General features: G+C 38.8%; 1 protein-coding gene across 1 annotated transcript; it reads right to left on the bottom strand.

Annotated features, from left to right (window-relative positions):
• On the bottom strand, nt 1-26,953 carry CCDC158 (coiled-coil domain containing 158). The gene is given in 19 exon segments (XM_064450689.1): nt 1-154; nt 1,305-1,406; nt 2,910-3,122; nt 4,673-4,740; nt 7,024-7,187; nt 9,214-9,339; nt 10,632-10,724; nt 12,420-12,578; nt 13,365-13,477; nt 13,926-14,078; nt 15,404-15,593; nt 16,360-16,842; nt 18,018-18,215; nt 19,745-19,864; nt 23,247-23,364; nt 24,792-24,881; nt 25,529-25,605; nt 25,946-26,273; nt 26,514-26,953. Coding segments are annotated over 19 exon segments (2,913 nt in total). The 5' UTR covers nt 26,555-26,953; the 3' UTR covers nt 1-77.
• Between the last annotated feature and the right edge of the window lie 226 nt (nt 26,954-27,179).

Below are 27,179 nucleotides of genomic sequence, written 5' to 3'. Positions count from 1 at the left end.
TATTAATCTTTAAAAAAATAACGTATTTTAAACACAATGTACATACGTGAAAATAATCACTAATGTATATGGTGTCTTCACTTTGTTAGCTTTTTCTCCTTTTCCTTTGCTTTCTTTGTCTTCGTTTCCTGAGTTCTGATCATTGATGACATGGCTGAAAATAGCAGCAAGAAGGGATTATCTGAACACCACCTTATGTTAAAATGATTGAGGCCTCAGGTGCAGACACCTGAAGCTTTATATATCCTCCCACATGTTACACTGGACTTATCGAGCCCTTATAAATGCAACTTTAGTTTGGAGTTCTTTATATGCAGGGCCTTAACAGAAAATATAAGCCTGTTTATAAACAGGCACCATGTCATCCGCTTTGTGAAGCCAAAGCACCAAATACTGGAGTAGTGGTGAAATGCTATTGATTTCAGAATCTCTCTTATGGGATGGTGGGAAATTAATACCTTTGGTATTAATGGAAATGGGTTTACTTAACGTGTACATAAAAGCCTCCCCCACCTTCTCTATGGTAACCCTTGGTGCATTACAGATATGACTATGTATTTTTCTGTGGATATAGAAAACTGAAGATGTTAATGGATGTCAAAGAGTAAAAGTGAGAATACTTACCTAATACTTTATAAAAATAATTTGATTAGTTTTACCTAAATCAGGTCACTTGTACATCCCTGACACGTCCCTATATGATGCTGGGAAATAACGATTTCCCAGATCTATGCAGCGAGACTTAAAGGGCCCAAGGGGAAGCAACTGGAATGTGCAATAAGGAAAAGTACAGAGAAAAGAAATTCCATCTCACTTGGCATTCTGCCATCACAGGAGTTCATGAGCATTTTACCAGCCACTTCAAAGGGAGTGAGGGAGGAACCTGAAAAGTTCTCCATTGTCACTGTGGTCGTCTCAGATTTCATAAGAAGTTGAGGAGGAAAGGATGTGCTTCTGAGGCTGCTGCTGGGTTTTTGGAGTCTAGTGTTGTCAGAGTCTCTTTCCGTTTTCATGAGAGTCATCGGCTTGTTAAAAATTTCATTTAATGGGACATGACAGCACATGAGGGCACCCCTGACCAGCTGCCATGTTAAAAATGTTAAGAATCTTGAAGCTTATTAGAGTTAAGGGGCTGAGCAGCAGTGCATTGTGGAGTTAATCTAATTACTCTGCCAGTAAAACAGGCACATCTAAACTGACCTCATGCAAAAACACAAGTAGTACTTCAGCAGGTAACAAGGATAGTTTCTGGACAGTGTGGGTATTTTAAATAAAATAGGAATATTTTTGTTAAATTCTGGCACCTTGGTTTTTTATCTGTAATGATTCCACCAGGTTTTGCAGGCTTTCCATCTTATTCTGTAGCCTCTTAGGTGTAGTCTCACTAGTTTCCATGGGCTGAGAAGCTAGAGAGAAAATTATTCACCAATAGGTTATCACAGATTTTTTTTTTTTTGAAAAAGGTCATTATAAATAGTTTAAACATTCCATCTGAAGTAAAGTGGTGAGAAAATAAAATTTCAAACAACAAAACTTCCAGTAGCAAAGAAAACGAGAAAGAAGACATGGTTATTAACAAAAATTTATACTTAGCGGTATTTCTGTTTAAGTGAAAACAACCACATTTCTGTTTGGCCTCTAAATTTCCCCATTTGGGAAATGGAGAAAAAGTGCTTTACATGACTAAAATAATATTTATGCCCACAACGTAAGTCCCTCTTGCCAGTAAAACTGCAAGGGTTGTACAAAGGAAAGCAGTAATATGAGTTGCATTTCACATTCTGTAAATGCGTTCTGCATTGACAGTTACATTTGGACTGTTTCATTTTTGCTACTGTCATCAATTCTCAGATAAAAGGAGCCATAAAAAAAATAAAAGGAGCAGAGATGGAGATAACTGGCTGACCAGGTTAACAAAGAAAACAAAATAGAGACATGTAATGTTTAAAAACTGTGTTCGGTAAGTATTACTTGAAAATTTAGTTGCTTACCTGTTTTTCCTATTGCATCTACACATTTTGGGTCTTTCTGCCACTTAAATGTAATAAAGCAGTTCTGACAGCCTGGCTCGCTAGCAAGTAATGAAGAGACTACCTCAAAAACGTTCCTCATCCTCACACTTACGGTGTGACGCAGGAAAGCTTATTTTTATCACTTAGGAGCTACGCAGACACAGCCTTACATCAATATTTTCAGTAAACCCCAGAACTTTTCTAAATGTGTTACAGGAACCACAACTACTATTACAAATAGTAATATTAGGCAACTGTGTTGCCTGTTACTGCAAATATTGACGTTAAGCAACCCTCCGCTCTATTTACCCAAAAAACCCAGTCTACCAGTTCTTAAGTTTAGTGGTGTATGGAATTTATCTTCCCTTCTCCTTGTATAATAGATTAATTAGCTGCTACATTTTACTCACAATTCATTTATCACAGAAAAAACCCCTTCTACTTGAACAGAACTATGACAGGGCGAAGACAGTCTGATGTAAGCAAGAACAGGTCACTTTTAGGTAAGTGGCCCACAACCGCTAAAGCAGTGCTTTGAAATGAACCACCAGTAAATAATGTTTCAATAAATTTGCATACTGTAATTGCACTTGCCGGAGCCACAAATGGAAGATCAATCCTGTGTCCGCCCTGTACATTTGAGAATTGCTACTGTTTACGTTCACCAACAGGAACGGTTTCCAGAGGCGACTTATTACAAAGGTATGTAAAAAATAAATGCAGTATGTACAGGTATCACAGTAATAAACTGTATCAGTGAATGATGGTGGGACTCCACTGGTTTCTTCAGAATTGCTGAATGGCTGAGTTTAACCTACACTTTGTAACTCCTTCACTGTTCTGGCTGGGAAGACACCCAACCAAGCTCTTTGGATCAGTAAATGGGACAGGACTTACTTATCTGGGGTACTGTGGCTGCACCCCCCGGAAAGCCAACCTTCCCTGGGGACAGTCTGTGCTCTGGTGAGGCGCTGGGGCCAGCCGCATGGTCATCGGGTGGAGCAGTTAATAGCAAGTGTACTGGAGACCTTTCTCTGTATCTCTGCTCCTGAGAGACCTTCTTGGGGGAGGATGTATGACGAGGAGCTGCTGAGAACATGGATGCACCTCCTAGGAGATATCCAAGCAAAGAGCAGTGAGCACCCACCTGAAGAGAAACCCCCATACCAGCTTTGACGTTATCTCTGTAACTGTTACAGGGTTGGGTTCACTTCACTGCACTCTTTCATCCTTTCCATTCCTTATTAGTAGCCAAGGTAGCAGGAGACTCTAGCCTCACTGCAAAACATGCTTGTTTCTGTTGAAGTGATTGTCATGTGAAGAATGGCCAGTAAACCTACCTAGGAGAAAGTAAAGGCCTGCTTTTTTCTGCCGGCTACTCACTTCATGTTTAACTCCAAAACAGCCTGATGGGACTATCATAGCTGCTAACAACCCAAGACTCCCCGGATGTTACTGCTGACTTGGTTCTCATTACTTAGGTGTAAGAAGCAGAAAAAACCATGTTGCTTACACATGTTTGCCATTTCTCTCCTTTCCACTAACTGATTAATATGTTTTAGATTGCTGGCAGAAAGAGAGTCATAAGGAAAAGAGACAAGATATGCATAGAAATATGCGATCAGCAGATCATGTAACATTTTCATACGCACGGCACGTTGTGTGTTAAAAAAAATAATGGTTGCATGCAACTAACAAAGGAAAGATGTACTACAATTCTCTTTGTCTTCCGACAGTCTGTTTCCTTACTCCTAACACCCCTCCTGGGATGTCTTGAAATAATTCAGGGGGTTTCTAAACAAAATCCCCTTGTTCAACTACTTCCTGTAGTTAAGTCTGAGTCTTCTGTGTAAAAAACGCTACTTGTAGCTATTTTGGAAGCTAGGAGAAATCCCTGGATATTGCAGTAGGTTTGCTAGAAGGCTGACAGTAACTACCCACAAGATTTTCTTTAATACTCAGAAATATAAAAAGAGGGTCCATAGTAGTTACTCCTCATGACAAACAGAGGTTTTAGTGCCTATATCTGAAGAACAGTGGCTTAAATACTAATAGACAACAATAAAATCTATCAGCGTCTGTGGGCAGTTTTCACAGAAAATTCACAGAATGGATAATCTATGGGCAAGAAAACAGAAGGCAGCTAAGACCAGTATCTTCAAACCCTGATGTGCAAAGCCATATCCTTATATTTCTGTTTAGGTTACTAAATTCATGTCACTACATTTTAAAAGGTACTGACCAACCAGTACTTAGAAGGAAATCAACAGAATTTGGAATGATCTGATTCCTCTCAAAAGCACATCCGTATTTAGATATGTGAATACAGAATTCAAGAGCCTAAATTTAGGGGCCAAAATTTTGACAATATTATCCATGCTAATTACCAAAGACTACTGCTATTCATGAATAACCACCCTGGAAGATATCCATTTTCAGGTGTGCTGGTATGAGCCTCCATGGTGCTGGTTTGCAACAAGATACAGACTTTGCAGTAAGTGCAATAGACACTTTGTAATAGCACCTGCTAAGAGGTATGTGAGTAAGTGACCCAAGAAAATACACTGTATTTGGACTATATTTTTTGTAATATTCTGGAATGTGCCAGTTTGACAACAATACGGCACATTCATCCTCAAATGCGGCCAGTGAAAACTTACCAAGGGATGTAACGGGCAGGGTAATGTCTTGGGACTGAAGATCCGCAGTATTTAAGCATGAAGGATCCCTGCAAGCAAAATGATGGCAAAACATGCATTCTAGAAGTATTATGCTAAGTTTTCGTAATGCTGGCTAGCTTCCACAGTGAGAACGGGAAGCTCTCATCTGTAATCTCCACACCTTATATATGTAAATTAGAAGCAAACAATGTAAATAAGTTCCAGAGCTCTTTCTTAGAGGGATGAAACTAGCATCACAGCTTTGTTTTGTAATTCCCAGGAAGCTTTTAGCATTCTGAATAAAAAAATACAAACAAGCTCAGGACTAATCCTGTATTAAAAAAGCCTTAGAAACTGAATCTTAAATGGGTACTTTAAGAAGCAGGTTACTGAGCTAAGTGAAAGCACTTCTCACCGTCTGAAAGTATCCTTTTCCATGATGCTTTCAGTAGCAGAGTCTCTAGCTGCAGTCTCCCTGTGTGGAAAAATATATCGCTGTCAAAATCACAGCAAAAACCTGCTACATTTCACATTTGTAGAAGATAAGCTTGGTTTTTAAGCAGAGTGCAATGGCAGCCACATTCTAATAGTGAAGAAAAGGCATCGCAGAATTGTTATACGAGTTCACTACAGAATGTCTGTTAGAGTTGGACTGAATTTAGACTGCTGAAGTAATGACTATCTTGGGGAAATAAAGGACTAGATTTGTTATGAATACTGGGTAGTCATAAAGAAAAAAGACAATAAACTTCTGCTTTAGCCAAGTAATGCCATTGCAGTCTTTCTTCTGGTTACTCACACAACAGTGCTTCTATTTAGCTTCTTCAGACCAGCTTCTGGTTATTAGGTGCTTTTTAGCCCATATTTCACACAGCAGCATCAGATACCTACCATAACATAAATTCTTGCCTTTTCTCAGGCACTGTAAACTCTTAAGAGTACAATGGTATTCAATGAGGGAATGGAAATGGATCGTTGATCAAAAACCAGCTAGACTAATTTTAAGGATAAGCATTGAGAGACACTTGGAAGTTTTCCAGAGAAGTAAAATCTTGCTGAATTTTATGTTGACCTTTTGCAGAAATGCTCCATTTCAACAAGCAGCTCTGCTATTCCACCTGTATCTACACACATTCCTGCCCCCCTTGCTCAGCATGCTTGAAGCCTACAAAGTGCTATCTATCTTTATCATACAAAACCTCCTTGTTCTATGTCAGGCTTTTTGTGACAACCTCAGCTTTGGAATAGGCAAAAAAAAAAAACCAAACCCACCCCAAAATCAATCAATAGAAGACTTGGCATCTTATATGCTGATATGGCAGCTTTGGATACAGCACAACTTCTAACTAAGGCACGGGGAACAGAAGGGAAAAAAAAATAATTGAGCTTCATCTCAGTTTTCATAGGAGACAATCAACAAAACGTTAGCTCCGCTGAAGCTACCTAGAAGCATCTGGTTCCAGCTTTCCAGATACAACTTGTGTATCTTTTGGTAAAGGTCTTCTATTTAATTTAAAAGTATCTATTTAAAGGAAATTAGTAACTCCTACGGACTCCAGCAATGTCCTATGGATGTCATTAACACATTTTATTTTACAGAAAATGCCAGTGTGATGAATGCCTTTTGGTAATCCTTCTCACTTGTTTAACACCAATTCTGTGGTACGTAGAAACACGAGCTTTGGAGATTAAGGACACAAGCCTGGTCAATGAATCTTATACAACACTTACTGCGTTGAGCTATCTCGGAATTTTGATCTACAAGGAATTTCTAGTCTTTACTAGAACATAAACAATTATTTTCATCCCAATTTTTAAATCCATTTTGTAAAACAACTCTATTTTTATTATTCAAAATATTGCCTGTATCATCCTACTGTATTCACTCGATCAACATCTGTATCTGTGTTGTCTGTGACCTTTTCAGAAACATCAGAATTTGAGCTGTGTTGATTTTTCAACTTCATGTATCACTGTCATTATCATTTGTTTGGTAAAAATAGAATTGCCTGCTACAAAATGAGAGAAGGGATATTTACATAAGGCAGAAAAAGAAGAAAGGAGTTATTAATGAAACTAAAAGCAGAAACACCAAAATGCAAGCAATAAAGGCAAATATATATATATACGCATAGTCACCTTCTACTTCCCTACCACCTAAAGCATCTGAGGAACCTAACAAAGAGAAGCTTTGAAAGCTTTCAGATTATCTCAAACTTCCAAGTAAACCCAACCTTCTTGGGAAAAGGCACCCTATATAGCTCCTGAAGCACGGGAGTGGCCAGATCCCAGTTTTAGAAGGCAATACAAGTACACAGCCCACAACAGAAATAACAGCATACAGCTCTTACACTGCATTCCTCACGGTTGCTGAAGCTGATTTTCTCCCACCATTGCTGTCATCCTTGCCAAGATCCACAGAGGGAATGTCATTGCCTGAGCTTGTTAATTCTTGAAGAATCTGTTTTAGATCCTGCAGTGGTTCTTCCTTCAAAATGCCTGGCTTGGAAGGCATCTGAAACAAAATCATTCCATTACAAAGCATTTATGAAGGCACTCTCTTTTTCAATCCTTACTTATAACTCATCTGAAGTCACATTTCTCCCCCTCTACTCTTGTCTTATCGGTTAGAAACGGGGCAGATTTTTTTGTAATTTTAGTTAAGAAGAGTTGGAGGCTAGACTGTGATAACTTGAAGATTGTCAAAATACTCTGTGAATATGATTGCACTCGTATCTGGAAAGTTATCTGACAGAAATGTGTAAAGCAACTAAACATGACCGAGGGAGAACGTGGCTAACATCTGCATTTTGAATGAATGTTGTAAAAAGGTTATGGCTACTGTTTCACAGTCAAAACCTTTACAGTAAGCCTTCCATTATGAAAGCTTCCTCCCCACCCAATACAACCATTACCTTTTCAGTACTCAGAACCAATAATCTTTGGTTACGCAACAACTCTGTTTTCTCCCTTTTAACCTGTGATCCCAGGTATTATTGTAGAGTACACGAACACAGCTCTGGAGGCAGAAATACTAGTGTATCAGGGTGTTTTCTTGGCACCTATTTCTATGACAGCTGAGTTGTCTGTAAATATAAACCACTTTATTGTCACCGCCATACTCTGAGATGAAGTGCAATATTATTCTCATTTTACTGATCAGGACTTGAGGCAAAGGCCCGGTTCAAAGAACCCTTTCTTTCTGTGAGGAACTGGCTTTTTCAGATTATTCAGCGCTTCACATGTTCAAAGCACTGCTCCCACTGACTTACGCTTGCTCTGTGGAAGGAACTGGCTAGAAACAGTTTGCTAACATGTTTTCATTAAAAAAAAAAAAAAAGTCATTTCCAAAGGGAGCACATTAGTTTTGGCAGAGCTTATACGGAGAACAAGTCCTCAGCTTCATAACAGGTCACTGTGATACTGAGTCAGACCAAATCCTTCTTTCCCACATTCCAGCTAAGAAACCACGCTATCCACCACGTAGGGTCTGTCTCTCAAGTGTTGGAGCTGCTTCATTTTGTACAATACCTAATCATGCAGGAACCAAGAAGATACAAGTAGACCTTGAATCAAGTTCTCCTACAACCTGTTAGGTCCTAACCATGGTATTACATTAAAAATTGGTCCTTTTTCTTCTTTATCCTCAGAAGTATAAACTGATTAACTCAAATAAAAGAGAATGGGAATGCCTGATGCTGCAGGGATTTCACAGAATTAACTATCCCTTGTTCCTTTATGTAAATGTTTGTCACCACATCAAAAAGTAAACCAGAAAATATTACTGAAAAATATCTGCACTAACTTGTAGTCTCCTACAGATTTTGAGGTAAACATTAATGAAAAGATCTCTAACAATTTCTGTGGGAGATACTCAGGTCCCTTTTGGAGAATTATACAGAATCTATGCAAAAAATACCAGAAGATTTTTTTTTTTTTTTGCATCAGAGATTTGAGTTGATGTTTTCTCAGATAAAAAATTAGAACACTTAGCATCTAATTTAAATCTAAATGTAGATGTACAAAAACAAAAGGAAGAAAGGACAATGATTTGTCTTTTAGGATAAAATCAGTCAATATCAGTGAAAGCCAGCTTCGAGAATGAGCTAAGTATTAAAAGCTACTAGAGATCAATCAGATAATGAAATTTATCAGGAACTACGTACAAGTCTATTTTCACTACCGAATGTAGGTGATTTACAGCAAGTAAAGCAGTAGCAAAAAAAAGTTAAAACCAAACTGCTTACAGATCAGTACCTTCAATTTTAACAGTTTATACATGTTATTGGTGATGGGGGTAAGAGAAACTCCTATTATGATCCCTAGAATTTTTTTGTCTGTTTTTTTACATATTTTTCACAAAAGGAAAGAAAGAAAACCTGAAAGGCCATAATGTACGAGAAGCTACAGAAAATTATTTCATCTTTGGTGTTAAGAATTCACACGTGGACGCTCCTACCACATGCTCTCCCATTTAGAAATTCCATGTTATTTTTACTCTTTCAAACATCCCCATTTCCCACTTTGAGGCAGCGACTCACCTGAGGGGCACAGCCGGCCAAGCTCGGGGAAGGTGGTACAACAGCAGAGTGCAGGTGGGAAAGAGGCACCATGTGCCGCAGCTTGACTGCAGCAGAAGCTGACGAGTAGCCTGGGCCCTGCAGCTCCTGCGGAAAAACATGAGCCAAGCAGAACAAGCAAGTATAGGTAAGCAGAATAAACAAGCATAGACACCATGTCTTCTGTAACAGGGCATCTCTTTTAGACAAATCTTTTATGATATGTAGCACTGAATTCTCAAGACATAACTGTTTTAGTGACTGAAGTGCCTGCAAGAGCGGCAGTTTATTTTCAGAATTTTACCCTGTGCTCTGGAACCATTCAAGCGGAGGATCTCTCAGGGCCACCACAAAATTAAACTGTCCCACAGTTCTTATACGTTTTTGTCCCCACCTGGGTGAGTATTTCTTTCACTGGGATATGAGATTCCCCACCTTTGCTGTTGTTCATATGAAGTACTTTTTGTATCGCTTATGTACATTTGTATTTTGAATGTAACTCAAAACTAGCAACTGGGGTAGGTCACTAAAATTAACAATAAGTTCTTAGGACAAAACTCCTGTCCCAAGTGTACCATTCATTCAGTTTCATTGCAGCCTTAATAGTCTATGGTTATAATTAAGGCAAAAGTAAATAATATTCTCAATTAAATTCATTAGTAAAGACAGAAATTGGACAAAACCTATTGGGCAATAAAAATTCTGGGCTTTACATCACTGTATGATTTCCCCTATACCCCATCTTTCACTAACATTATATAGCTTGACAGATGTCAACTACATGTCTTCCTTTTTCTGCCCCAGATGCCTCATGACCACATTTCCTTTCCCCTTGCTAACATCTCTCTTTATTTCTTAAAAATTATTTTCTGTGTGTGCTGCCTGATTAATTAGCATAATGACATTAAACTCAAAGCCCTTGTTTCTAGCTTGTATGTTGCTTCAAGGTTGCTGGTTTTATTTCAGGCCTGAAGAAGGATGTGGGTGCCCAAAAGCTCATTTGTGTTTTCTCTAACAGTTAGCCTAATAAAAAGCATCCCTACAAACCTTGTCTCTCTAATTCATTTTTCATTATAAAACCATGAACATTTCTAGTTTTTATTTGCCTAGGGCTGCAAGAAGATGTGGAAGTGTCACTGAAACCAAAGCTCAGCAGCTGAAGAATATGGTCCGATATTCTTGTAGCTGCTGAATTTTTTTGTTTGTCTTACTGTAAATAGCACTTCAAAGTAACTGAAATTATGAACATGACTTGGGCAGCAATGAGGTATTCCACACCAAAAAACGTTTCAGAACCTGAACTTTTTAGGGCATTTGCAGTAAGTAGGGTTAAGCCTAAAGTTGGGACGCGAAGTAAATGCATCTAACTTTACACCCATGCTTCTCAGTAACGTACTTACCTTTAAGTCTAAAGTATGCTGCAGTCTGAAGCGCATAGCTTCTTGTTCTTGACACTGCATTATGCACTGACATTCTGCAAATTGCATGGATACCTGTAAGAGAGGATAGAAGAGGCATAAATTAATTTTGCTAGCTTTGTGCGGATTACACTTTTCATGCTGTCTTTCCAATAAAGAAACAAGCTACACATACAGATGCTGCATTTATCTACTGCTATCAGTATAGAACTACTGCAAGATGACCTGATGCCTTTCTTGATAGGCTTACAAAAGCAACTGACTGGTTATAGGACCCTAGCAGCCATAATATGTACACCATAACTTCGCAGAACAGAGCTAATCCTGTCAGGGACAGTCCCAGACCTACTGAACACCTCTGGGATTATAAAATTCAACTATGCTCATGAGGCAAAACTATACTTGAGGTTTCAAAATGATAATGTTGATGACCTGTATTTGTTGTTATGTACTCTTCCTTTAAAAAGTTTACTCTGAAAAGGTGTGAGAAGATCTAATAACGTAGCTATTTTTCGTTTAATACTTATCAGGACAGCAAGAAGAGAGGAAGCTCTAAGCCAAAGCACAAAAGGAGAGAGAGATACTTTTATGAACCAGACTGCTTTTATCACTCCAGCAGAGTTCCCTCTTCAGTTTCAAAATATAACCTGTCTCTCTTTCTGCACTTCTTTATAACTGCCACTGAGGCAGGGGCAGGCTCCCTGAGGCACTGTGGATGTAAGGTTACAGGCAGCAGCTTTCTGAACAAGTAACTCTGAATCATTCATGATGAGCAAGATGGGAAATCACACTTTATGACATTTATACGATGGATGCTCTGCAAGGTTATATGCTGTCATCCTGTGAGACTGACACAGTACAACCTCTACTAATTTCTAAGGACTGTTATTTCATGTACCATATGCACTAGTTTTCAGTGAGCACCTGCCACCACTGTGTCTCAGCTTCTCTGTCAGTCGGCTCGTAGTGCGCATGATAGATATTACAAAGAAACGTTTCCAGTGTCAAGCATTTGAAGTAAGAAATGCCACACTTGCGAGGTGGTATCACAATTACTTTTATTATTTTTTGAACTAATAAAGCAATTTGAGAACGACACCTTACGCGGAAATTTATGTCCTGAGAAAAGCTAGAATTCTGAGCAGCTGGAAAGGACTCTTCCTTCTGGAAGGGCAGCGGCTTACCTGTAGGGCACTCAGGATTTATGTGTTAGTCAGAACAAAATGCAGAACCTAGCCTTAAGAGTCAGGTATGTCACTAACAGAAATGTCAACTTTAAAAAGGCAAATGAAACACTACGACTTTCTTAAGAATTTCCCTCACCCTAAGGGACCCACAGCTGGCTAACTAAGGTCCCAGAAAGGGCTGAGCGTGGACAAGTGTGCTGAGTGAGTGTGTGCCCACGCTCGGTTCCAGTGGGGCTCCCGTTATATTGAATAATAGTCTCTCTCGCCAGGGAAAGGAGCTGTGCCAAGAGCCAGTGGAAGGTCTGGAAGGTCTATCTGCTTTAAATTCCTGGCAGTTTGTATTTCCCTGAGCTAGTAACGAGTAAATCAACAATTCTCCTAATGAAAATAGAAGCCTTTTACCATTAAAGACCCAGAAGACAGTCTCAACTATAGACACCTCTTCAGGTAAGTATCTTACAGTACATGTGACTAGGATGTACTAAATCCAACCTAGGTAAGAGGTCAGATATTTTCTCTTCCCGAGTGACTGTAGAGGAAAGCATCCAGAAGCCTCACTGAACTGAAAGCTACCTAAAATTACCTTATCCAGGGCTGTCTCCATCTTAGATATTTTTTCTTTCAGACGTTTGTCTTGTGATCTGAGGATCTCCAGTTCCCCAGTGATCTTGGTATTTCCTGCTGTAACATAGCTCAATTCTTGACTTAGTTTACTATTTTCTTCTCTGAGGTAATGCTTCTCCTGAATATAAGATAAGGACAACAAAGCACAAGTCAAAAATTTGTAACTACCTACATTATACATACCCATTTTCTGCAAACTTTTTCCTCTTTGAAAGATCTGAATTGACCCCTTCACAAGCTTAGCTATTGCATCTTGCAGAACGATGAGGTTTTTCAGCAAGAAGATAGGTCTTATAAAGAAAAGTACAATTGGACTGGTCCTGATGAAGTAACATCTTGGATTTCAGATCCATTTTGAAACTGGAATTTTAAGCTTCAGTATCCACAGGATCCAAAGCCAGTAAAGGAGGAGAACAGGTTACAGGGAATAGATATAATGACCATTCAGTAAACTCCAGCTATTGGTAACTTGAATGATTTCTGTGTCACAGAAAATGCTACAAAGACCTTGACAGGCAAAACAGAGTTTACAACCAGAACTGGAAAAAAAAGCCTCAAAAAACAAGGGGGAAAGCACTATGGGCCGAATTCAGAAGGATACAAAATGCATTAGTTAACACTTTTAAAGAGAACTGAGATGCAAAAGCTTGATTCTAATTGAAACTAGTACTGTTTTTTCACGGAGAACAAATATAAACTAAAACCTGTCTCTATGCAGAAGACTCATTTATGCGGTGGAGATATTCCCTGATATATACTAGTAGGAAGACAGGGAACGTGCCTGCTATATCAGCTAAAGTTCTTTTTGGTCCTTCTTGGGCCAATTGTGCTTTGGCCACGCATTTTTCCAAAAGAAAGATTTCTCTAGATACAGTTAAATACTTTTACACGGAGCTCTTGTGACCTTAGCTGCATTTGTCATTGCCTCTTCCAAGAATTTAATCTTGCTCTGTAATGCATCTATCTGTCCCCTCTTGGCTGTGATCTGCTTCTGCATTCGCGCTGCAACTTTCATAGCTGTAAAAGACAAGGTTAACTCTCAATGTACAGCATTGATAATGCATTCTGAGTTCCGCCAAAAGACTCTGGAAGTCAGTTATCAGCAATACGTTAGAGTAAGTTGAACCAGGATCCTATAGTCACTTATGTGTGCAAATGGCCCGTTACAATCAGCTGGAGTTTTGTCTGAGGTTGTGGGACCAGACCCATCACACTCACAAGCCAAGACAACAGCATTCCTTGGAAATCTGCATAAAGATCACCTGAGAAAACTCAACTCCCGGTGTAAGTTTTACAATATGTAGTAAATGGCAAAATAAAAGTATGTTGTCATCTGCAATACTGTTTATTTCACAAAATACCTGGAATATTATTACAACATCTATTGAGGGATCAATACTTACAAAAATCCTCTTGTTAAAAAGAAAAACGTGTGTGATTTTTGGGAAGTTCAGTCCATAATTACCATGGCCATCAGATCCCTCTGTAGTCTTCAGAGCCGTCCTGGTCTGTTCCAGTTCAGCTTGGGCAGATTTCAACTGCATTTTCAGTCTGTTTGCAGTATTTTCCACCTCCTTGATTTTATCCTGGTAATCCCTCTTCAAATCTTCAAATCCCTCTGGTGAGAGTAAGTGAAGATTGAAATTATTGTGACAAATGTTATCGTTCTTCTAGACTAAGATTACTGATCTGTCGTCGCCTGCTCTCTTGAACGGAGTATTAGATATGTAGATAGCTAAGACATAAAGCAAAGAACATCCACTGCTAACAAATGCACAACTAGTGTTCATCGTCCTGCATGTCAGCAAAAGCTTCGTTTTCCCAGACACAAACATGTTCTTTGGTTGCTCGCCAAAGCAATAGTTCCAAAAAAATTATATAATCCACATTTCTGATTTCCGGCTGCTAGAACCAATTGCATATTGTGGAAGTTAAGGGTAGCAGTGAGACAGCATTTTGTCCTGGTCATTCTTCTCTCCCGCCACACTTATAACCAGGTTTAGGTCTGACCCGATCTAATTTGTCAGGCCTTCCCCTGCAACTCTGCTTCTCAGCTCTGTTTCTTATACCTCTCTTCAACTCCTCCTGTGTCACCCATACCACTACAAGCCAGCCAGGTGCGTGGTCAGACTCTTTCAGGAGCTTGGCCATAATTCCTCTGTGGTCATTCACTCTGATAAGCCTTTCTTATACCTCATATACAGTACCATACAAGCCTACGGCAGACCTTCCATGTAAAAACACAGTATCTGTTTAATTCTTACAAAACTTAATGAGTTTGGAAGTATTGCCGAGTTGTCAAGAAATAAATGTTACCAATGAATATTTTATGAGAGAACAGGGGTGTGTAGAGAGCCAAGCATATGAAAAGTATCATCTGGCTGCACTGCAGATTTAACAGAGGAACTCCCTGAATTCTGGTGCTTTGGGTCCAGCCCCTAATTTCTATTTATTTATTTTAAATATTATCTTGATCAGCTTCCCTAAACACTAGCTGTGAACACAATGTTTGGAGACAGAACACAAGCTTTTGAGTAACGTTGGAGCAAAACTACAACAAAACAGAAACAAAGTTCCACTGTAGATTGACCACAGATGGTTAATGGGATCCACTAGTACTCTTAAATAACAATCAGGAAAACGTTGCCAAGTTTCTCTTCTGTGATTTACTGGATCTGCTTCTTTGGTCTCCAGAGTCAGAAGATTTAAGCAAAAAGCTCAGAGTAGTGAGAGACTGCCATAAAGATCATATTCCCATCATTCCGTGCCAGAATCCCAAACCATGACTTAGCTCTCTGAAGCACTCTGACCACCCCGTGCTGGCCAGAAACCTTCTGCTGTACCAGCAGCCATATTTGGATTTAGCAAGCAAGCCGCTCCTCTATTTTTAACATCAGCCCAATTTAGCAGCTATCGGAGCTGAGCTCAGTCGAGCCTCCCTACCTGCAAGGCCAGCCAGCTCACTCCGGCTGGCTTGGACTTCATTCATTAGTTGGTCTTTTTCCAGTTTCATGTCATTAAGCGCATGGAGCCTCTCACTGCATGTGTTTACCAGTTTAACCTTTTCCAGTTCCAGATCACTCAGTCTGGCCTCCATTTCATGTATTCTGGCTTCCTTCTCATCCTTTGCAATCTATTTACATAAAAAACAATAGCAATTACATGTTATATACATAATTATATACAGTAACCACAAAGCTGTGCAGACATCATCATTACTTTAAATCTCAGTTGTCAGAGAACAGTCTGGGGCAAGAAAAAAAACTAGAGCAAAAGAGACAAATTGCTTTTGTGAAAAATGCTAATCCAGGCAAAAAGGGTACAACAGGATTTGATGTGATGGTTTCACATTATGTTTGACCTTACCGGGTATATATGAAAATTATTACCATCCTCTTGTAGCACTACCTCCATATTCACTCCTAATGCTCAACAGTCTTCTCAGAGAAGAGGATGAAATTCCCTATGTGGAGCCATTTTTTTCTGAAGATGCTGACCTGCATAAGGCTACCATACCCTCTAATTCTGGTCTGAGAAATAACCAGTTATAAAGAGTGTCCTCAGTTTGGAATTCTGAGTGCTCACTGGCTGTTAGTTCTCAGTAACACTTTATATTTCTGGTACTGTTACTGGTGTGCACAATTGTATCACTGAGGACAGCGTGTTATATTCCAGCTTTCACAAACCTTTTGGCAACTGCTTTGCACCAGTGACTTATTAAGTTTTGGTGGTAATGTGATAAGATTATTCTTCCCTGCCCACTAAACTCTTCTAGTGCTGTTAGGATTCAAGGTGCATTGTCTGACCTGCTTTAAAACCACAGTATTAGCACATTAAGGTACAGATTTTAAAACAGAAAACTTTTACTGTCTTACAGAGACAAAGCATCATTTTCACACCTTAAGTTCTTCTACTTTAAGTTTCCACTCATTTCTTTCATTTATAAGCTGAGATTTCTCAACTTCCATTGCTCCAGTGGTTCGACAGTGCTGGCCCACAATCCGGGTCATGTTATCAATTTGCTTTTGGAAGATCTCAATAATCCTTTCCTTCTCCAACAGCTGCAGTTTCAGTGTTTCACACTCTGACTGTGCACTGTGTAAACAGTCCTCTTCATTCTTTAGGTGCTGGAGCTCCTGCATCCTACTGCCAAGTTGCGAATGCAGCTTCTTGATTTCCTTATTGGCAACCTCAAGGGCTCTCTCTTTCTCCTGCAGACGGGCCGTCAGATTTGACTCTGTTTTCTCAGCAGTCTCCAAATTGATCTGTTTGGCTGCAAGATCTTCTTTAACTTTATGGAGTTTTTCCATGGTTGACTCCAGTTGCACCGTCAAAGAGGAGATTCTTCCAATGCCTTCATTTTCTTCCTTAATTGCAGCCATCTGAATAACAGCAACATATGATCGACCAAAAGAAATGTTTATTTCTACCTTTAGGATTCCCTGTCACATTTCTGGTTTTCTATAGTTCATTTTAAATATCTTTGTTTTACAGGAAAATCAGTTTACCATGGTCTGGTCTACAATGACTACATGATTATTCTGTTTTCTTTCTTCTTTCTCCATTTTAATCAATGAAGTATTGCTTAGAATATTGGGGTTTTTTAATCATAGAAAATAAAAAATGTTGAACTGACGTACAAAAAATTAATAAACCAGCAATGTTAATATAAAATTTAGAGTTGTTGGGTCTAAAGAACTTTAGAGTATTAAAACTCAACTGATTGCACTGTAACCTGGGAAAAAAGTCTATGTACATGAATAATTTATTACTGATTTTATTCCTGCAGGCAGCAATGTCCACCACTTAAAGCACAAGGTACTGTGACTCAGGAACTGCTAATAGTACAAAATAGAAACAGAAGAAAAGAGCTAACTTCACGGTGGGAGGATTTTAAGGTAAAAATAATGGATTGATAAAATGCAGAACAATGTGTGAAGTTACCTAATTACAGCTCATTTTTGAGGGGCTGAAGTCTTGAAGAAAGGGGAATGTACTGCAGGACAGTGTCTAGGAATCTGCTTTGTCAGAAGTAATTCTTCTGACATAGCCCTGCATTTGGCTTAGGGTTATAAACACAAACTTCATTATGTTTTCATTAAGCACTACATAAAGTAAGGTATTATGAAGGTCTTTAATTTCCTAATTATTCTTACAGAAGTGCTCACTACTGAAAAGACTACCTTCAATAGTTTGTTTGTTACGTCTGGTAGCACCAAACTTCCTGGGAATTTACAAAATGTTGGTTTGGAGGTTTACAGTCAAAATCAAACACGCTATCAGCAGAACATTCATTTTCTCCCATGGCCTGTATGTCAAAAATCAAAATTGAAAATCACGCTTCTACTTCCTCATCAGTAAAGAGAAATGAATGCTGGACAGATTCATAGGGAAAAAAAAAATGCATTTTCTGTCAAGTATCTGCATCTTTGGAGAGAAAATTTTGGCACATGGACTCCAGAAGCCTCCCAACCACAGCGGCCAGAGTACCTGAAGTACAGCCCCCAGCCCCTATTACGTGGCAGTGTTCACTATCACGCTGCAGTTGCTCACCAACCTGGCGCTCCATTTGTCTCTGACATTCAGTCCTCATTTCGGTCATTGTGTTTTCCATGAGCTGCAATTGCCTGGTTTTGTCATCTAGTTCTCTCCTTAGGTGGTCAATGGTGATGCTGTCATCTCTGTTCCGATCCCAAAATCGCTTGTTCTGCTCTTTTTCTAGACTTAGTTCTATCTCTTTTTTATGAAGTTCAGTCTACAAGAAATGAAAGTCATCTTCAAGGAGAACGCATTTAGGATTTTTTTGTTCTTACTCTTCACATTAGCAACATTCAATTACATGGTTACATATCTGAACAGGGAGGGACTACTGCATGGATTTACGCTTAGCAGAAGACAGGAATATTAGCTAAACTAGTCTGACACCTCCTACATGTTTTCTTCCAACAAAACAGCGATTTCAACTGCATATATTCCTGCTGTAATTATTTTGAAGCATGTAACACCTCAATGGTGAAGTCTTTCATGTCATTTATATCTACCCTAAAATCAGTATGAGCTACAAAATGAAAAAAAAATAATATATTGTGTCAACATCAAATGAAAAACAACAAAGCACTATACTACATGCCAAGGAAGGCTGCTCTGGATAAACACCCCTCCTTAGCACTAAGAATTGCTCATTGCTTGTTTCATTTCATGCAGTAATTTGTCACATGTTCTCCAGAGCTTAAATCTTTGCCACCTCAGACATAATCCCAACAGTACTTAACTGAAATTAAAAATTATAATTCAAAATGTAAATAACATTTTAAAAACTGACATACACATTTCAGAGCTATCAATTTCAAAAATATGAGTTTGAAAGGTGCCTAAACTGAATTACCAATCGGCATTTCTGCTAATCATAACTTTTGCTAGTGTTAACTGTCTGCGTATTGTTAAAACTGAAGTAGAGAACTAAGTAGGAAGCTCAGAGAATGGCAGAAAGAAAACATGAACCAAAGATAAGGAAACAAAAGGAATCCTAAAATTAGATTCCTAACCTTCAATTATGCAACGATTATTCTGTCTCCAGTCTTCCCTATAGCTATGCACAATCTGTAGGAAAAGATTTACACTCACATATTCTTGAGTAGGAGAACATCATATGGAATGAAATAATTTCAGCATCTGCTTCCGAAGCCCTGTGACACTAACTGGGCAAGCAAACCTAATGAAATCACACAAACTAATATTCCAAAATTCAGTCATTAAGGAATAGTCTTAGGTAAGAAGAAAAGCAAGGCTAATTGTAGTACATTAAGCGAACTGTGATGAAACCAACCGTATGTGGCAAATTTTTTTTATACCACTTGTTCAATTTGTGAGTATTCTCAATCAGTTACAAGGGAATGTGCAGTGCTGTTAGGAAAATCCAGGATATGTCTTGCAAAATATATGTTCAGGGACCAAGGTTCCTTAACACAGGGATCTAAACTGTGAGGTTAAAGTGGTGGCTCAGCATCTTTAATATGATTTGCATGGGATTCAAGGACTTTGAATTTATGACAAAGTTAACCTTAATTCTGAATGTCCTGCACTGCTAATGGCAAAGGCGTTTGGGAAACTTTCTCCCCAGCTAATTCAGATTTCTAGTGAAAAACAATCCTTAAACTTAATTATAAGGGGGCTGCTGCCCCCTTACATTGCTTTGGAAACAAGCAATGTGTAAATCTGAACACCAGCAGTAAGGAAGGGCTTTTAAAAAGCAAGACTTTTTTCCATACTATCACTTGTTTTTACCAACAATTGATGAATCTGCTCATTCAGATTTCCAGATTCTTGGCTGTGTTGACCCTGTTCTGTCCGAGCTTCTGCTATCTCAGAATGAGCTAGGTGCAACTGCTTCTCAAGATCTTTGACCTAGAATAAAGGTAAATATTCATTAGGAATTAACTTAATGCATTCTACTTTAAGTAATACATTGGATTTCTTCTAGTTTTCTTCTAGGTTCTACTCAAAAGAAGACCAAATGTCATCTTTTGGCTCAGCAGTTATTCCCTAGGCGTACTCAGAATTGTATTGTCTTCTTTTAACGATTAAGCTCAATTTCACTGCAGAGTTAACTGAGGTTCCTGAGACTGAATTGAATTCCACCCTGACACACAGCTCTTCAAAAATTCCTTACCTACACCATAAACACTGAATGGAATGGGAAAAAAAACACTTTAGAAAAAAAAAGTTCAAGCTCCTTGCTTGATTTGCAGTACTACTAGTTAGAAAAGCCAATATAATGCAATTATAAATAGAATGCAATTTATATGGAATCATTCAATGAGAAAAATACATGAAATCTCCTACAGTGCTACTTTAATAAACACTTTAGGATCTGCAATCTCTCTTTTGGCTAACACCAAAACCTGGGCATTTCCTTTCTACCTCCTTAAAAATGTTTCTTCAGCTTGTGACAAAAGCAATCATCTCTTCCTTTCCTCTTCTGCCCCCATTCCCTCTGATTATAACAATGACGTAAGTCTTTTCAATTAGTAATGGACCATATATGCAGGGCTTGTCCCAGAACATCACATCCTTCACCAAATGGGGGCTGGGAACATCAGGATGGTATGACAGGATGTTGTCAGGAAAGTTCAATGTCTTCTTATTAAGTTTTTCTACCCCAAAATTGGATAAAATCAGTAATTGGAGCTTCCTACAGCTCCAATGCCTAAGCAGCAGGAGGACATAATCAGGGCCTTTTCTTCCTGGAATTGTGTGAGGTCCTTTTTGAAAGGGGTTTCTCCCCTCTTCTGGGGCCCTCCATCAGAAGGAGAAATCTCAGTAAATCCTAGATTACTTCTCCCTGAAACCCTCCTTACACAACTACTCTGTATTTCCACAGAAAATCTAAGCCTGAAGTACACCCTCTGCAGAGCTCAGTGACTGTGTACAGCATTATCAATATGGCTTTCACAGACAGTGACAGAAAGAGGTATCCTCACACAGAGCTCTTCCTGTACAACTAAGGTAATTTAGGAAGAATTTGGTCCCAAGCATATATTCAGCCATATTCACTTAATGTTTAATGATATAGTGAAATTCTTCAGGCACGCCTAGGCCCAAGAGCAAGTTTTACATAGCTAAGGGAGGGGGGTATATTCCTTAGTATGAATACATTAAGAAATCTACAGGCAAACACGTTTTGCTCCAAGTGGTAAGTCACTTTCTCTGAAAGGACACAACTTCTGGCAGTACACGAGATGACAGACTAGTCTATAAAACTTTTTAATAAAGATATTACCATAGGCATATCCAAACAGAACACTTTCCTGATTACATTTATATCCACTACGTACCAGGTTTTCTGACTGCTGAAACTATCTGGTATCAACAATTTAAAATGGCTTTAAGTTTTCACCTACTCTGTTGAAATTCTTAGTTGCTGAGGTGTTTTCCTACCAGAGAAGCTGTGGCAAAATGCTTGTTGTAAAAGAGAGACGTACAGTTGTAAGAGCTTTATTTAGACTCTCTCTGACACCTTCCCAGGAATGACTCCACATAACAGCCTGCGATCAAATGATCTCCAGCTATCAACTTGTCTCTCACTAAAGTCTACCTTAGCAATTCAGTCTATTACACTTCCTATTCAAAAGCAATTTTTATTGGACCAAGTAGTATATTCTTATACAGATATACAAACCCAACATTTTCTGGAGTTGGTAGACTGTGAAAAATAGCATTAAATTGATTCACAGTTTCCAGTTTTACATGTTATGAAGTAAACATTATGAAAGGGACCATGTCTAAGGGATACACACTACAGTTACAGCTATATATGTCATATGATGTTATGCTGTGCACTGCATGACTTAAATCAAAAGAATTCAGGTAAATAGAGCCAACATTAAAAGCGTATCGTATACTGTAATATCCCTCGAGAATGAAATACAGTAATGGAGATCAATTTACAAAATCTCCATGGTTCAGTTATTATGCTGCAAATGTCACTTCTGGAACTGACTAATGTGAGTTTTGATACACGTGAATCAATGGAATTGATCAAAGTGGAAACCTACAGAAATGATAAAACACAATGTCCGTCCTGCTCTGCGTTATAGTGCAAGTACACGTACACCACGGCTCCACAGGCTTGACCTGCACATCCCTGCCATTCCATTCTCCAAACTTTTTGGACCAGAGACTATCAGCTCTGACAGACTTCATGGCACTCCTGCAACCTGAACTTCCCCTTCCCCGCAGTATGTAGGAGAAGGATGCCTAAATCCTCATGACTTGTAATCTAAGATGGATTTGGATCTATTAAGCACTTCTGCATGGGTCAGCTCAACTGATTTTTAAAGGGAGTGGAGAACAACTCTTTTCAGGTCATTTTCTAAGGGAAACGTGAATTATCTTTCACCAAAAATATGAAAGAATTTAAAGATATTCAAATCATTCATAAAACGAAACCAAAGCAGTGAAATAAGCGGAAGACGCTGCAGACATGATATGGAAACAGGATATAAAAAGCTGCAGTTAGTGACATGGCAGAGACTCTGTGGTGGGACTGTGACAAGCTCTCTCCATTTATCTGCCTTAATTCCTTGCTGTACTACCTGGAAAAAACTTGGTCTTCGGGGAGAACGGTGGTTAAAAATGTTTGTCAAGACTAATGTTTTCTAGTGGGATTAGGAAATGGTTTGAATACGCAGGTGCCAGCCAGTTGGTCATTTTTGCCTTTATTATATCCTGCTGCTAAGCTGCCTTTGGAGCTCAATGAATATTACAGATTCTTAACACACAGTGGGGGATCTCTGGGCACCTGAATGCTTGTCAGGAGCTGCTGTTATCTCTGTATTCTCCCATCCATGCACTTACTGAGACAAAGTTACCAGAGAAATTTTTTGGGCACTACGACTTAAATAAGCTATTTTTACTGCCTGTTTTTGCTGATATATTCTCTAGTGGTATAGTGGAACAATGTTCTTGTCCTGTATGTGCAAGTGATGTTTGTAATGCATAATTTTACATATTTCCAGAAGGCATAATTTACGGTATAAGCTCCATACATTTGGCAAAACTATCTTCTATTCACTAAGCTTCACAAAGCTATTTTGTGTTAGAGAAAGGTAACTTCTTAAAAATAATATAAAATAGAGTTAAGGATAATGTAATTTACCTTATTGTCCACAGAGCTTTTCTGAAGCAAACCCTTATCAAAAGCCTTTCCTTATGTATCCGGAACATTTCAGACAGCCACATATCCAGTTTCATTGGCACTAATGCTAACACACAAATCCATACGCACCTTGTCTTCATACATCCTCTTAGATTCTTGTAATTCGGAATGCAGCTGAGAAACTGTGGATTCCAAGTGACTGACTAGATGTGCATGCACTGAATTTTGGTTTCTTGTTTGTTCCCTAAGAAAAGTTTTAGGTGGAGAAATTACAAATTTTAAGAACCATGAAAGCGTGAAACATTTGTGGTTGTTTTCACCGCAAGCAGTATGACCAGTAAAACTTACTGCTTTTAAGTATGAGGATCATTCACAGTGGGATCACATAAACATGAGACCTTCTTACTGGTTAGATTTGCTCTCTGATATCTATCTCACAGAAAATTACATAAACTGAAATCTTGTTGCTTTTTGTTCCTGGTAACTCATTCATTCTCAAGCAAGTTCTAAGAAAGCTAAGCCTGCTTTTAAATGCACCCCAACAGTTACACAAGCAGAACTGAGAGGCATTTTGCTATCAGCTATTCAGTCTCAACTATGCCAGTCTGATATTAATGCATATTGATACTTAAAACTCATCTTAAGTTTGCAACACTGCATGGCATGGCCTCTTTTTTTTTTTAAACGGACATAATAAGCACTGATTTGGATATTAGGAAAAATGTCTTTACTGAAAGAGTGGTCAGGCATTGGAACAGGCTGCCCAGAGAAGTGGCAGAGTCGCCATCCCTGGAGGTATTTAAAAGATGTGTAGCCGTTAGGGCATGGTTTAGGAGACATGGTACTGTTAGATTGACGGTTGGACTTGATGATCCTAGAGGTCTTTTCTAACCTTAATGATTCTATGATTCTATGATTTCTGAGTCACCAAGTGGCCGGTGAAAAGTAGTGTCTTTTTATTCTCACTCAGTTGTTCCCAAGGTCAACAGTACCAACAGAGCTATTTCGCCCAAATGAAAATTACCCTTTCTTTAAAATTACCGTTCATTACTATTTGTACATGTCTGCAAACAACCCAACTGTTTACCCATCCTTATTTGTGATTCAACCAATAATGCTGCTGGGAATTAATTCTGTATCAGAAACTACAGAACATTTTGAAGGCAAAGGTCATGGTGCAGTGCAGCCACCTAAGAATGGAGTCAGCTGCAGCTCCTAGCTTACATCCTCTTTCACCCCTTACCTCTACCCATGTACTCCGCAGAAACTGTTCACAACTCAGATAACAGAGATGCAAGAGCAGAGCTGACGGCTTGAGCCAGTTTAAACTTCCATTGACTTTGGTGGCCTTGCTCTTCTTCTGAACCCCAGCAGTCTGAGAAGTGAACCAGCCTGCTTCTCCCAGTCCTCAGAGTTTGCCTAATGCACGGATAATTTGCCTCTCCTCTATTTAGCATGGTTTAATATTTTTTTTATTTGGTGGTTTTTTTCCTTTTTTATGCATGCCATAATTTATGTAAGGACTACTTAACTCTTTAAACAAATACACTAAAAAACCAAAAGCATGTGGCAGACAGTAGAGTGTATTAGCAGCATAAGCTTTCTCTCAAATTAAGGTTACTCTTAACATTTTCTAGACTATAATAAAAAAATATACTGAATGATCTCCATCTGGCTTTGGATACTATTCACATAGCTGCGTGCGTTAGCTTATCAGTTACTGCTGCCACCTCCTGTTCATGCTCACTTATTAGCTGCTCAATCCTGTGTCAAAAAGAAAATACTGGTTATCATTTTAGTCTTGGCAATTACTAAGTTCTCCACAGAAGAAGGAATGATATTTTTCACTACTCAGAAATGTAATCATTTTGATGTTCTATTGTGAATGAAATATAATATATAGAGTTATCAACCCTTTTATTTTGAACAGGTTACTCATAATTCAGGTGGATAGCTAAGGCAATTAGGACTTCTTGAACAAGGTAGGACAAAGCTGTTAGTTAAATTAGTAAAAAAATGCTGATGTTACCCCTGAAGTGATTACTTTCAATCTTTTTTTTTAGCGGTGGAACTAGTCTCCCAACAAATTGGTTGTGTCCACCTAAGTGACCAATCACTCTTATAAGTCGTACAGATTTTTCCTAAATAGTATTTTTTGAGGCAGTGAGTAAACCAGGAAATTGTCAGCATGGAAGGAAAAAGCAGCAGAAAGTCAAGAGCAAAGAAACATCTAGAATGGAACAATTAAGTCCTCAAAAACATTGCTTGCTGTCCCCCAGCCGCTCCTCCCCCCCCATCATCATCATCATCATCATCATCATCATCATCATCATCGTCAGAAAAGAATTATCTGTGGAATGTGCAAAAACAGATGTTTATGTTTTATGAATAAATAAATGAAGAATAGATACCTATTTTGATGCTGCTGAAGCAGAAGTTGTTTTTGGGTCTGGGAATCTTTTTTCAATGACTCAATTCCTTCTCCCACCTATTGTAAACAGATGACAATGCTAACCCCTAAAGAAAAGACAGTCTAAACAGTAGTTCTCAAAGTGTAATTTCTTTCCTTTTGCTTCCACCTTGAACTGTGAAAATGTGCATGCTACAGGTTAAATTCCAGCAATAAACCCAATCTCATGCTGAAGACAGTGTAAAAGGCTGGCATACCAGCACCTGCCATTTTAATTGCAAAGTAGCATTTGTAACTCTTTATGCCATAACCATTTCCTTAGGCCAGTTTAGATGGGAGCTCACGGAATTTTCAAAAATATTTTCTAAAAAACAGAGCACAGAGTGTTGGAAGGAAAAGTAGCACTTTCTTCACATACCAGGACAACCTTTTCTTTGAGATATGACACCTCTGAGTCTAAGTGTCGCAGGATGTCAGCAAATGCTGTGCTCAGGTTGTGGATGTGTAGGCTAGTAATACTCTCATGCTCACAGAGTTTCTTGCCTGTGCTGTCTTCATAATCCATTAGGATGCCACGTAGTTCCAGAAGTACTTCCTCATGGCTGTGTACCATTTTTTTCAGACGCTCAGTTTGGCTGTCAGCCTCCCTCAACATCTCCTCCTGCAGCTGGTTGGCAGCTTCCAGCTCTTGAATAGTATTTTTTAGCTGTATTTTTACATTCTCTTGGCACTGGGATTCCTTTTGTCTGAATTTGAAAACCAAAGATACCATTTTAAAAACAGGATTCACAAAACGGATTTTTATCTTGACTAATATGTTGATTAACTGCTTGTTTTTATAACTACTTAATAAGCTGTTTTCTAAACCAAGGTGCCATAGTCTCATTGTCTTGATTCCTCAGGGCAAGTTTCTCTCGTCAGAGATCTGGTGTGCCTCTGAGAGACCATATATACACTCTGTAATACATCTGTCTTGGCCTTCATACCTGGTGTCCTGAAGTGCATCTCTTTCCAGTTGTACTTCCATCAGTTTGGTCTGCAAATCACCAATGATGAGTCTTAAATTGATTTTCTGTTGCTCATGGAGCTCAGTGGTCTAAAGCAAAACAAAGACAAAGCTGAACCAACCACAAAACTGAATACATAACCTAAAAAAAAAAAGAGGCTGAGAGCAGCAAGGGTATGGGAATTAAGATGCTATTTTTGTTTATTTTGTTTTTTTTTGGGGGGGTTGGGTTTTTGTTTTTTAATATTTCTTAGTTAACTGGCTAGTCACACTGTGCTGTGGTAGACTCAGTATGCACGGAACACCATTACAGGGATCGCGCCAACAACATTATTACCCATTGCCTATTTCTGTCTGTCAAATAACATGTGGGAATCATGACAGCCAAGTACAATTTACAGCAGCCAAGAGGCTGCTCAAAATAGCGCTGGCGAAACTGTCCAAAAGCTCAGCAATGACAAAACCAACAAAAGCTCATCTATACTTAAGAAACTGCCCCTAATTTGCAACTCACTTTATTTGGCCTCTTCTGTACATCTCTACCTTTCTGTGAGTATTCTTCCAGAATGTTTTCCACGTATTCTTTGCCAGCACTGCTCATGGGTTTTTTTTCAGAATCAGTAAGTGTTTCATATTTGGAACAGAA

The sequence above is a fragment of the Phalacrocorax carbo genome, chromosome 4 (assembly GCF_963921805.1).
Source record: "Phalacrocorax carbo chromosome 4, bPhaCar2.1, whole genome shotgun sequence".
Classification (NCBI taxonomy): domain Eukaryota; kingdom Metazoa; phylum Chordata; class Aves; order Suliformes; family Phalacrocoracidae; genus Phalacrocorax; species Phalacrocorax carbo.
This window is presented reverse-complemented; position numbering and strand designations above follow the sequence as displayed.